Source organism: Hakea prostrata, chromosome 4 (genome assembly GCF_041222555.1).
Source record: "Hakea prostrata isolate BN-2017 chromosome 4, UWA_Hpros_2, whole genome shotgun sequence".
Lineage (NCBI taxonomy): Eukaryota > Viridiplantae > Streptophyta > Magnoliopsida > Proteales > Proteaceae > Hakea > Hakea prostrata.
In genome coordinates, this window is record NC_142603.1 from 16818900 (window position 1) to 16832785 (window position 13886).

General features: G+C 37.2%; 1 protein-coding gene across 1 annotated transcript; it reads left to right on the top strand.

Annotated features, from left to right (window-relative positions):
* Window positions 1-5315: 5315 nt before the first annotated feature.
* On the top strand, window positions 5316-12834 carry LOC149018229 (MICOS complex subunit MIC10-like). The gene is made up of 3 exons (XM_089152540.1): window positions 5316-5580; window positions 7193-7326; window positions 12638-12834. Exons 1-3 carry the CDS (start codon window positions 5451-5453, stop codon window positions 12650-12652), a joined length of 279 nt encoding a protein of 92 aa, XP_089008666.1. The 5' UTR covers window positions 5316-5450; the 3' UTR covers window positions 12653-12834.
* Window positions 12835-13886: the final 1052 nt, after the last annotated feature.

The window sequence follows — 13886 nt, forward strand, 5'->3', positions numbered from 1 at the left end:
AAAATATGATTCAACAGTTGATAATCAAACTGTTGGGGTGTACTTGTAAATAAATTTTTCTCTTTTTACATTCAAGATCGAAAGATGATGAAAATGATCGAAAGATGATGTAATCTTGAATTAGGGTTTCTTTTGAATTGCCTTTGAGTTGTGCTGTAAATCAAACAGAATGAATACATTGAATATATAATTATCAAAAAAAAAAATCCTACCTAAGTTTTTAGGACACCATACCATCATTTCTTCTTATGATAGGAAAACCAAAGAAAACCCTTTTCAATTTGCACTGCTTATACCCTTTTCATCTCTCTTTCTCTCTATACCATGGCTGCTTTCTTTCATGGGTTCCAGATCCTCTCTCTCTCTCTCTCTCTCTCTCTCTACGCACACAGAGAGTAAAATCAGTACCTAAAGCGTATATGAGTTAAAAGGTGAACAATCAAGTGTTTCTCTATCGCTTTTGATGATAAGTGTGTGGAGAGAATGATAGCAGTAGTGTAGGATTACTGTGATACGATCCTGTATGTGAAGCTTAGAGCAGAGGAATATCAAAGGGGAAGAACAGCCATTTAGAAGATAGGATTGGGAAAGAAAAAGAAGAAACATAGAGAGAGTGTTAAGAGATTAGGAATATCATTCTTCATTACCTGTAATTGTCTTATCCTCTTAACATTTATAGTCTAGGATTAGTGACTGCCATAGCAACCCATACATGCCCTTACAATTACCCTACAACTGACCATACAAACCCAATCTTTCTTTACAATTACCTCCTCTCATAAGACCACCCTACCTTCTAACCAGGATCGTAATACTGCTGTTCAGTTTTTAATGGTAAATTATTACTAATTCCTGGGAGAGACACAATTGCTGTCTGCAGGGCTTACTAATGCTGACTGCCCTAGGGAGTGAAAGCTTTTTTCACTCATATGTGAGCTTTACTACCCCTCTTGTTTTTGTAACAGGGCCAAGGAGATAATGATTAGAATAGGATGGCAATCTTTTTACAAGAATCTTTCCACCCTTTAAACTCTCCTTAATTAACCTTTCCTTTCTCATACTGTCCCTCGTCTGGGCATTCCTTACTTCCATTAATATCTTTTAATTTAAAGCCTCATATACTCTGAGGGAAAGCTAATGTAATTTTTACTACCTTCACTTCTCCTTTCTCTTTGTTTCTTTTCTGTCAACCTTCACTAGGATGACTGACAATCAATGCAGATGACTTACTGATTCGCACTGATCACCAGAAAGTGGGGGGGGGGGGGGGGGGACACAAAGACAGAAATTTCAAACCATGTTTGGTTTGAAATCATCATAATATTAACATGTTTGGTTTCTCAAATCATCATAATATTTATTCAGACTGATTAACAAACAGCAATTTGGCAGATTCAAAGGTTAAAAGGAAAACCTGGAACATTAATTTTTAACTTCTGCAGCACACTGGCTTAAATATAAAGACCCATGAGCAACCATCCGAGTTGGCTAATTATGCAGTAGCTGGGGAATGAATGGCAGCAGATCAGTATGAAGAGGCTAGAAAAACTGACTTTGAAACAGTAGGATTAAGAATGGGAATACAGAACAACAATATCTGTGGTATCCCCCTCTTCCAGCAAAAAGAGAGCCCAGATTACAAAAAGAACTCAAGGCTATAAACAAATGGAAAGTGGGACTGCTTCTCACCTTTAGATTTTGATGTCAGAAGAAATCAACCTGAAAATTCGAATATGAGGTGGCTTCCCCAGAGAGGACAAGGAGCGATAAGTGGAAACACTGGAAACTAAAACTCTTCTCCCATTTGCGAAAGAAAAGAGGATCAGGGAGAAAGGGGAGTAGATTGTTTCAGTCCAGTCCACATTTATGGCGAGAAATCCCTGAGGAGAATCTTTGAAAATGCCAAACAGTCCCAGGTTCAATCCAAATGGAAGGGTTGGTTGGGCAAATGATTTTCTGGTGGGTTCCCAGCAGTTAACTGCATCAGGTCTGAACCCTTTATGAGGAGGGAAGGGTACAGGATTCAACTGTAAGTTGGAGAAGCTTGTGAAGGCCAGCAAAGTACATATGGAGGACTCTAGCACTTAGTGGCCTTCTTATCGTCAAGAGGCCACTCAAGATTATAACTTATCAGTAAGATGATATAAGAGTGGAAGCAGATGAAGCAGGCATTTCTCTCACTCTAGAGGTAATGGCAGAGGTATTAATCTGAATCTCCTCCAAGCATGGAATTTCAATTGTATGAAGGAAATTGTTCAACTTAAGTAATCACTGATCCTTAATTCATCAAAGCCATCCTTAATTACTCTTTCAATTAACCCCCCCCCAAAACACGCACACAAAAAGAAAAAGAAAAGAAGCAGTTTGCATGAGCATAAAATGAATGTTTCTGAATAACTTCCAGGTCATCATTATTATCTTCTTGTAATTTAAGTGAACCAGAATATACCAAATTCTAGCCTGCTAGATAGATCTCAAATTGGAAACCCGGGGAGCGATGGAGACAATGGGCTGGGGGTGGGCTGGGGGGGGGGGGGGGGGGGGGGGGGGGGGGGGGGGGGGGGGGGGGGGGGGGGGGGGGGGGGGGGGGGGGGGGGGGGGGGGGGGGTGTTTTTTTTTTTTTTTTTTTTTTCTTTAAAAACCCTTTTCCCCGAAGCCCAAAGGGAAGGCTCGTTTACATAGGCTACTTCTCCTTCTTTCATTCAATTACACAGAATCAATGAAGACTTCATAATTCAAATTGTTGGGATATATCTCAATAGGACTTCATAGTGAGGGAATGCAGAGCAACCAGTCTCCAACTCAGCAAACATAAGCCTTGGGTGTTCTGAAAGATCCTATAGTCCCAGAGATGGTGGGTTCTTGTTTTACCTGAAGTTTCTGGTGAAGGTGAAGCTATCAGGCAGACTGTTTAAATTCTGATACCTGGTGAAGCATGGAGATTCTATTGGTATTGTGTTTCATTTCTCAAGATTGAGAAATTTGAGATGTAATCTATTAAATCCGGTAGGAGTAATAATTCTATTTACAGGTTCAATTTACAGTTCCTTGAGGAAGCCAGAGGACTTCAGGATACATTGATGGATTCAACTGGAATTAAGTTCCATAACAAATCACAGACAGGAGATATTTTCAGTCTTGTGGGATATGGGAAATTTGATTAAAATTTAACTCAGAACATGTTTCTTAGCTCTCTTTTTTTCCCATATCCCACAAGACTGCTCATGATTTGGCAACTAGACCTAAATTAGCTAACAAGTAATGTATCATGGACATTGTTTTAGATACAGATATGTTTGTTCTCATTAAAAAATAAAAAGCATGATTATGTACAGTGGACACCTTTTAATGCTCTATTATCAACATGATTGATTCCTATTGAATGTGCTAAAAGGAGAAGTGTAAGGAAAGATAGGTACAGATATAGCACTGAATAGAGCTCATAATAAAGAAAGGATCTAAGTAGCAGAAGCAATTTTGGAATCCTACAAAATATTTATAGGAAAACACTGTTATATCATAAATCAGTAATCTGAACTCCAAGTACAGATAATCATGGAAGGCAAAAAGTGAAATTTAAATATGAAGTTGTAGAAACAAATTTGGACTAAGATGAAGCTAAAGGTATCTGAAGACAAATCAGAAGCTGATAAAGCTGTTGAAATGAGCTAACCTCAAAAGAGACTGACGAATCCCAATATTCTTGTTGGCCACCTTAAACTGCCCAGTAAACAGATCATGCAATAGCATATGTATCCTTTCAGAACCAAAGAAGATTATCACAGGTCTAGGATGGTCTGTTACAAAAAACTCGCTGCAAAAGAAAAAGTCATTAAGATCAAACTCAGCTATGAGCTATGATTGATTGAAAATTGATACTGAGCTTCTTACTCCATGCTTGCTTCACAGCATCATTCAAAACCCACAAGTCCAGCTGAGCGGAAGAAACAGAAACCGCTAGACATAGAGAACCCATCATCTTGAGTAGACTGAAACCCCATGAGATTATGTCTGAGGATTTGAGTAGTGGGTCATCGATTAAACTGAATTCTTCACTTGCAAGGTCCATCCGTAAGATGCGAGGTCTCCTCCATGTTGCTCTTATTATCATCCAACATATTGCTCCATTGATTGGATGCACTCCAGGGGTTATTGTATGAATTGCAGGGGTTATCTCCCCAGATGTGACTGGAAAATCCAATACTCTTCATGATCTACAGCTAATGTTGCCTAGTGTTAATACCGCACACTTGTATGAGATTCGATCTTCAAAGACTATTAAAACTTTAAATTTCTGATTCAAACTGTCCTAACACAATGATGCTAGCCCCTTACAATGGAAGGCAAAAAGTGAAATTTCACTTTTTAATTTTTTTAATTTTTTTAATCCGAAGAGTTTATATATAGGGTGGGGACCCATATTTCTAATGTAGATGCCTCCTCGGATGAGAAGATCCGGACCCTTACAATCGCCATGGTCGGGAGAATTGAGGTTAAGTTACTAGTCCACCATAATGGGGGCAAAAGTTAAATTTCACAACTTCATATTCGATCTTCTGAAAATTTACACATTACGGTATGGTTTCCGTATTTTCAAAATGGTTTGATACAATTTTGGTATTAATCGGTGCGGGAAAACGGTTTAAACACAATATCTAGTCCGATACAATTTTTGTATGAACGAACTTATGCCGCTTTGTTATTAGTTTATTAAGATCTTAATAAAATTGCGATCAAACAATCGATAAAATATGATATTAACAAAGACAAAGCAAATAAATCTAATTAATAGAGACAAAACAAGTAAATTTAAGAAGATGAGTGAAGGACAAAGCAAGAAAATTGAATTAATGATAGGGTAAATGTAAAGTGTTTTAATTGTAAAATTACATTTATATCCCTTAATTCGAACGATATCAATTTGGTACTGTTTCGGTACATACGATATGAATGCTTAAAACTAGAACTGTATTCGGTTTCGATATGTATTGTACCTAATTTTGAACCTACGATAAGGTACGGTGTTAGATGGTATGGTTTGATACGGTTAAACGGTTTCGATACACAATTGACACTCTTGTGTGGATTGATAAAAAACTGAAAAAATTAAAGAAATTAATCAAAATAAAAAATTTTTAAAAAATCATGTTGATTCAAAAGTGGGCCCATATGGGATACACCTAAGTGAAAAAACGTCAGTAATCCGCCTCATGTCGAATCTGGCTCGGCCCAGAGATTGAGGCTGGACCTGGAACGACCCTATGCAGGTGTAGGAGCTTCACAACCAGATAGAATTCTCTTCCTTAAAAGTTTGTCTGCGCCGTGAACAATACGCTCATACGCCAACAACAGGAAAACACCGAGGGTTTTCGTCCGGTCCCTCACTTTTGTTTCTGCTTCTCACAGTCTAGGAAGAAAAACCGGAGGCGACAAGCAAAGAAGCTTCTTCAATGGGGGAAAACAAGCAAATCCCTTCCCAGTTTGACCTAAATGCCAAATGGGATGCTTGCCTTGATCTCGCGCTTCGTCGGGTAGTTTACTCGTCCTCGGCTGGTGCTCTTGGCGGTCTCCTTCTCTTCAGTGAGTTTAATAGCATTTTGATTGTATTCGTTACAATAATACATTCGTGTTCTATTTTTGTTTCAAAATAGCCAATTAGAGTCTGATAATTTCTTATGGATTCATGCATGTTGCGAGACCTGATTCTAAGCTGTTTTCCCTATTTTTGGCTTCCTTAAACGAGAAATTCAGAACAATATTTGTTTTTACCCTTTGAATCGGTAGAAAAGTTTGGCTGCTTCTGCAAATGATTCAGCCGCCGGGAGCAAGGGTGTTTGAATGGGAATTGAAATCATCAGACTAGAAATTGTAATTACATTTCAAGGATTTATGTCTCAAAATGTGCCATTGCTACATCAGATAAGGTTTTTGTTAAAGGCTGATTGCATCCTTGCAGTGGGAACAAACGTTAAGGGGTAAAATGAATTTCAGTGGCTTTAATTAACGACCATTTCCTATCGTTCTTATGAGGCATAAACTTCTTAATGATTTTCCGATAGTGGATTTAAAGGGAAAATTAACAGGTAGCAGGGCATTCTTTTTGTTTTGGAGATAAACAGACTGCCAGCTAAGGGTTGTGGCATCCTAAATCTGTGAATCTTTTTTGGCATCAGAAAATGCCTGCAACTCCTTGATGCAGCATATATGAATGGATACAGACATGTGCCATAATTATTTCTTCCTTCAAATTTTCTGTTTTGGAGTTTGAAATTCTGAGTTGTTTTCCCACTGTTCAAATGTCACTTGTTACTTATCCGTTTTTAAAGAGATAAATCCTTCATTTATAATATATAGTCTCTTTGTTATCCTGTTTAGCCGATGATGATTCATGTAACTGGAGGAATTTGTTATCTTACCCCATTATATTCATACTCCCTCTTTGAGTTCCGCCTCCTTCCCCATTGGTTTACTTGAGTTTGGAATGCTTCATAAGTTGAATATTTTCCTTAATCAAATTATCAGTATTTATGGGCGTTTTTGTTGTGAAACACAAGAGATGATAAAAGATACCATCATCATCAAATTGTATTCTATCCACAATGAGCTGTACTTCTCCTTAGCTTAGGATTCAACCTTCCTTAATTTCTGCTGAGTCTGGTCTTGGATCTTCTTATAGTTTAAGCACACATGTTATGTGTTAATTGGAATAAACCTTCTACTTTTTTTTGTACAATTAATCTGTCAGCTTCCATATCAGCCACGCTTGTAGCAAAATGCAACTGAGCAAGGCTAGTGGCATCATGTAGTTGAGGCAATGTTTTATTTGTAAAATAACTCAATTAAAAAAAAAATTTCCTGCCAATTCAATTCTTGTACTCTTTACTCCTTGAAGCATCTCGCCAATTCCAGTTCCACCAATTTCTCTCCCAACTTCCAAGGTGTTCGTCTGACTTTATACACTTTCGGTTTTAATCAATTGACTGCTCCTTTGCCACTGACAGCCTGTGATATTATATAGCAAGTCACTGGATTCCCTATTCTGACAGTTAGGTGGTAGCTCAAGAAGACTCTACTGCCTAAGAAGATATATTATTGTGTCATTTTGATGCTAACCATTATACTCTACTGTTTTATTATTCTGTTGCAAATATTTCCATGATCATCTAATGAATATAATATGATATCTCAACAGGGAGTCCTGTGACGCGATGGGCTTCCATAGCGCTTGGTGCTGGTGTGGGTATTGGTTCAGCATACACTGAATGTTCTTACATATTTGATGCACCTCCAAAGCACAATGCTCCAGCTCAGTCTTCTGCTTCGCAGGTATTCATGAATTTTTCTGCTCCATATTCTTTAAAAGATGGACAATATTCCTTTTATCCCTTCTGACATATCTCCACCTGGGCTTCACACTGTGAGGTGTCAACCAGATTAAACAGCAACTCCTTCAAACAATCCACCTGAGCTTTGCACCATAAGGTGTCAATTGGATCAAGCAATGACCCTACGAGCCTCAATTGAACACTAGATAAATTTTCAACAGAAGATAGCAGCAAATAGCCTTTTCATTATCAGAAGTCCACTCAATACTTGCCCTTCGTACATCGTCATTTTTAGACTCAAAATAGACTCCACTGAGAAAAGAAAGGCCTAACCCAATCCTTGTCTTACTACTTAACTTAAAACCAACTAGGAAATGGAAATTGACTCAAAACAAACTCCTATTCCAACCACATTAAACACTTAAAACTTTTACTCGCAACTTAAAATGAACCACAGAACAAGTTCAATGAACTAACACAAAACAGCATAATCCAAGTAAAGAAACAAACTAACTAATCCTGTATGCAACCTTACCTATAGTTTAGGCCAGCAAAAATGGCCTATTGCATCGAAAACCCATGGGAATCCAACATGTGTATAACCAACCTTGAACTGATCCCTACGTTAACAATCCCAGTTTGGTGATGAAGCGGCATCAACTCTCTCCATCTTAAGAAGAATTTCATACTCAAAATTTTTAGCAATGAGAAGAGAAGAGAAAAAGGGAAGGAAGGGGGGGGGGCGGCATGGAGTTTGTGTCATTAGAGGACCATGGTGGCATGACAAACTCTTAATCAATATCAACGGGTAATGTTGAATTCATATAGTCCTCAGCATTGTTAAACATCTAATCTAATAAGACTTGGGGCACAAGGGTCTGCTGCATTAATAACATTATCATGAATGTCAATGATTTCTTGTGGAGTGTTCTGAGCCATTACCTCATCGTCCATTATTTCAGCTCTGTCTACTTCGATTTCTGTTATGTAGACCTTTCATTAGAATCTTCCATGTGTTGAAATTCTGCTTTTAAAGGATGCACTATTTCATCTCTGTCTGCTAATGAGATGATAATACTCGTGCACCTCTCGGAGCCCTAATCAAATAAGCCCAGTTTGGTTACCTAGGTCATAGGCCCTTGATCCTTTAGTTTTAAAGCGAAATGGTCCTCTTAATGGTCCTGTAATTGGAGCTCGTAGTTTATATATGGAAACAGTTGCTGTGATCATGTAAGTTCTGCCCGACTTAAGTTGTTAGGGCAGAATAGTCTTTTCTTATGTTGGATTTCTGTGTAAGTGTCCAAGTTATAAGGAGTCCTGGGTCTAATAGGTTTTTAACTTCCATTTCTTTTAGGTGTGTCTTTCCTATTTCTATTATAAGGTGTGAGGCTGTTTGGCACTAATTAGACACCCTAGGGGAAGAATAAATACAGTGATTACTACATAAAATTTCTCAGGTTTGCTTGCCAGAATTATTGTTTCTTTACTGATTTCAGTTCGAATAGTATTCTCAGCCTTTGGCAAAGTATTCCCAGGGTGCTTGGATTGAAGGCACTTTGTAAGTTGAGGAAGATTGGCGGTGGATTTCAACCTACATGTTATTCCATCACCTCCACGGTTTAAGACAAGGGTTCCCCATCCAAGAAACAACCAGATCTGGTGGGCTATGCATTTGTTGTAGAAACACAGCCTTGGGCAAACATAACCAGGTTTCTAGACCAAGATGAAGCAGTTTCAGTTGAAATCATGGGGATATTAGGATTATAGAGAACATATTATTTGGGGAACTAATGTCTTTGTTCTCAAAGAATTAAAATAGACGATGATGTTTCCCAAAGAACTGAAATAGGGTGGATGAAGTGGAGAGGTGCGTCTGGGGTCTTGTGTGATTGACATATTCCTTTAAAGCTCAAAGGAAAATTCTATAGGACTGTTATAAGACCAGCTATGATGTATGGTGCATAGTGTTGGGCTGTTAAGAAGCATCATATGGATAAATCTAGTGTGGCTGAAATGAGGATGCTAAGATGGATAAGTGGAAAATTTTGGAAGGACGAGATAAGGAATGATCATATTAGAGCTGGTCTAGGAGTAGCCTTGATAAGCAATAAGCTGTGGAAAATGTCATTTGAGTTGGCTTGGTCGTTCAATACAGGGTTGTAAATGCCCTTGTATGGAGAAGTGATTTAATCCAGATTGAAGGAATTAGAAGAGCTAGGGTAGACCTAAGATGACCTTAAAAGAAGCATTGAGAAAGGATATGCATAGCTTAAGCCTTATATCTAGCATGGCCTTAAACAGAGTTGATTGGAAGGCAAGAATCCATCTAGTTGGGACAAGGCATGTTGTTGTTGTAATGTCTTTGTTTATTTAATTGATTTTAGAAATTAGATTCTTAGGATATTTAGTTTCTAATTACTTTAGTTTCTTAGTTTGAATTGCCATTTAGGGAGTTAGTCCATATATATATATATATATCTTAGTATTAGAAACAGAATTAAGCTGGTATAAAAGAGAACTTCATATGTTTTGTTATGGAAAATCAAAATTGAACGATTAGAAAATGAAATAGAAGAATTCAATTACCAATTAAGACTTCTTAAAGAAAAAGCTACTATGTTAGCAGTTTTTTAATACATTTTTATAGATGGCCGAAGATAATTACGATAAGGCCCTCAGAATAATTAGAGAAGAAAATTGCTGGTACATACAATATGCTCTTTTTTTTTTTTTGGGGGGGGGGGTCTTGGCTTTTTCCCTATACATGCAAGCTCTATACATATGCAGCAAGTTATACAGGGGCCTAGGAAGTGGTAAGAGGCACGACTGTAGGCATGCCACTTCAAATCCTTCCTCTACGAAATTAAGAAAATATAAGAAAAAGACAGTTCAATAACTACATTTTTACGTTGCTAGGCTTCCCTTTCGGGTTCCCCTAAAAATATAAAGAAAACTTAATAAGATTAGAGTGGAGCTCTTACCATATTAAAGATAAAGATTTTATTGATCAAACAACAAATTTACTAAAATGGATTAATTCTAGTTCTTAGAATTTCTCTTTAGGTGTTCTAAGCAACTATGAACATGAATGTGTGTGTAAATTTGTTGTTTGGTCAATAAAATCTTTGTCTTTAGTATGGTAAGAGCTCCACTCTAATCTTATTAGGTTTTCTTTATATTTTTCGGAAAACCTGAAAGGGAACTCTAGCAAGGTAAAAATGTAGTTATGGCATGTCTTTGTCTTATATTTTCTTAATTTTGTAGAGGAAGGATGAAGCGGCATGCGTGCAATTGTGCCTATACCACTTCTTAGGCCCCTCTATAACTTTCTTGCATATGTACAAAGGATACGGTAGCTTGCATGTATAGGGAGAAAGCTAAGACCAAAAAAACAGTAAAAATGACTACTTGGCTCAACGTGTACTGGCCATACGGGTAACCCCCATTGCAACTCTTAGAGACCTCCCTCTCTCTCTCTCTCTACATATATATATATATATATATATATGATAAAGAATTCATAATTGATTTGGAATTTGGTCTCCACTAATTTGTAATCCAAATTATAATGAATTAGTTACTCTATTTCTCACTCATTTCCATCATTATTTCCTATTACCTGACCTATTATCTACGTAACTATTCACCTTCCTATTTATTTTTTCTATACAACTGATGGTAGAAATGCACATTTGGAAAGGGAAAAAAATTACTGTTCTTAAATTAGATACAACTTTTCATATTCCGAAAGAATTGAATTTAGGCTAAGTTTTACGTTTCTCTCCTACTAAAAGGAAAATGTCTCCTCTCTTTCTCTCTAATTAAATCATAATAAACTTAATCTCTTTGTATTCTAAAATAATATTAATTGCCTGGCATCTTAAATTCAAGTCTCTTTTTTCCCATAAAAACAAAGTTTAATGGTTGCATTTCTCTTCCCTATATTAATTGCCGGGCATCTTATATTAATTGCCTGGCATCTTAAATTCAAGTGTCTCTTTTTCTTTGATCTATCTTAATGATTGCTTTGGGGAAGGTGAGAGCTGGTTCTAGTGGTTGTGAGACACAAGTTGATAGTGCTTCATGCTGCTGTTAAGGGTGTTTTAAATCAGTGGTCTAAACTTGAGCTGCAATGTTGATAGCTTAGCTCAGGTTTCTTTGCTATGTCACCTAGTATCTCATGGTAACGTACTTTTGTATGAGAACTGTTTGGAATGTGGGATACAAATTTAGACAGTATGAAGGAATAATTAAGGATACTGAATGCTTTCCCTTGTGTTTTTCGGTTTATGATTCAGATTGCCTATGGGCTGAAGCAATTTTTTTATGTTTCTAGCTATATTATAGTTAATCGATGCAGTGATTCCAAACGTAGGTGTTAAAAAGAAACGAGGAAACCACACATTGAAGGAACAAAGAGATTTAACATGGTTCACACACCAACTTGGTGTGCTACGTCCATGAGCGAAGAACTTTCACCATGTAGGAAGAAGATTACAATGGAGATCTCTCAACCAATTGCTAAAACATTGTTACAAGAACTCACCTAAAACTGTAAGGTGAAAATCCCAAGTCTCAAAATGATTCCATAATAGAACATAGTATTCATATTTATAGAGTTTAATTGTGTAACGGGGCGACCCATTGGGTCATTTGCTTGCATCACAAATCTCATGAAGCAGGTCATTTAGGTCACCCATCAGCATATATGTCTGTGCGGGTCTCACTCCATCTTCGAAGTTGGGTACAAGAATTTGGGTCACACATAACAACAGGGTACAATGCAAAAAACCAATGATTAAGTACTTGAGCTAAAATATTGATCTTAGAATGCATGGCCAAAGAGGGGGGACCGGGGGAGGGGAAGGTGAGGAGTCGTACAATAATATTAGATCATCAGTTTCTAAGTTAATAGCAGTACTTTTTCAGTGACATGTCTTGCCGGTCATATACTGTCTGGTCCAAACTAGGAGGTCTGTATGTGAAGTGACAATTCAGAAGACTTAGGTCAATCCTCAATGTAATTGGAAGTGGCAAAAGGAACTGAGTCTGTCTGAATTTTTTTTTTTCATGAGTTTCTTGTTTCTTTACCGTTCAAATGAATTGTAACTATGCCATCAGGTTTTCCAATTAGTGTCCCAAAAGAGCTTTGGAACCTGATTGAGCAGCAGTCCTATGGATATACCAATCTCCAATGTGATGTTTCCTTTAGATGATCATCTGTTATATTATTCTTAGTGAACATCTTCCAATATTCAGTATTGAACTGTTTTTGACCTTGTGTAATGTGAGAGTTCTTTTTGTTCTTTCAGGATAAGCAGGACTAAGGTTGGAACTACCCCGTGGATTCTGAAATAGATTATTTTTGGCTGATTTTTTTTTTTTTTTAAATCAAAATGTTGTACTCTTGGAAGATTCAATTTGCTACTCCTGTGTTTGCTTTCAGCCATACTACCATGCGCTACCTGAAAGGACCAACATTTTACTGGATTATCCCTTCAAATATCAAGTCAACTCTCTAGCTTTTTGATTTTGGAATAAACTGCCTTTTCACCGAAAATAAAGAACTTCAATCTGATTCCTGATGTGTCAATTAACATGGTTAGAAACATAAAACGTAGATACTTAGCTGAAAGAAAATGGATGGTTTGATCATGATTGGGCATTGTTTTATCCATATAAAGGGGCACAGTATTCTGCTGTGAAAATGCTACATCATTTGCTTCGTTAACCATGTTTCCACTTGCACCAGCAGCTGCAAGAATGTCCAAGAAGAAGATTATTTCTTTTTCACCATATGGAGTGTATAAGGATGAGAGATTATGATATCTCTTAAAATGTATGAAGTGAAATTATGTGAAGGAGAGATTAATTGCAGGGATTTGGAATGGAATTGGGGATTACTTTTGATGAACATGCTATGACTAATAAAATTCTCCAATTCCTATTTGGGTTTACCTCTTTATTTAGCCTTCTACAGTACTCACCAATGTTCCTGTTAAACATGTCAGCGTCTCAATAATGTGATTTGAAGCTACTTAAGGTCTAATTAATGGTGGCAGTTGAGGATTAGACATTTGATTTTCTTGTCTTCACCGAGTGGTGAAAGAAGTATTCTTTCAACCAGTTCATATCAACCAAATGAACATTAAGAAAACAAAAGTCCTGCTCTGCTCTCATGGACAGTGTGTGACATTGTTATTTACCTTACCTTCCTAACTGGTCAAGTTTTAAAGGTGGGACTTCAACTGAATGTTTAGGGTTGTACATTAATCTCTAGGAAAGATGATTTCAATTTGAGAAATCACCATTGTTGACTCATTGAGGTGATATTTAGGCATTAGGTAAGTCATCTGGAATGGTCAGTTACTGAAAACAAGCTGGGAAAGTGGTCAAACATAGCTCTGAGAACCACAGATCGGAACATATGCAATCTTTCAATGAATCTTCCTAGGGCATCATTACATTAGTTTTTCTATAAGCATAAGAAATTTTATAGCCTACAAACTTGGCAGCCACTCTGTGGATGTCTTGTACAATGGGTCACACTATAAATGGACA

Excerpts from the sequence above, each read along its gene's own strand:
- LOC149018229 (XM_089152540.1), top strand. The coding sequence starts at position 5,451 with ATGGGGGAAAACAAGCAAATCCCTTCCCAGTTTGACCTAAATGCCAAA. Across the intron at positions 5,581-7,192 it reads TGGCGGTCTCCTTCTCTTCA|GGAGTCCTGTGACGCGATGG; the intron begins GTGAGTTTAATA and ends ATATCTCAACAG.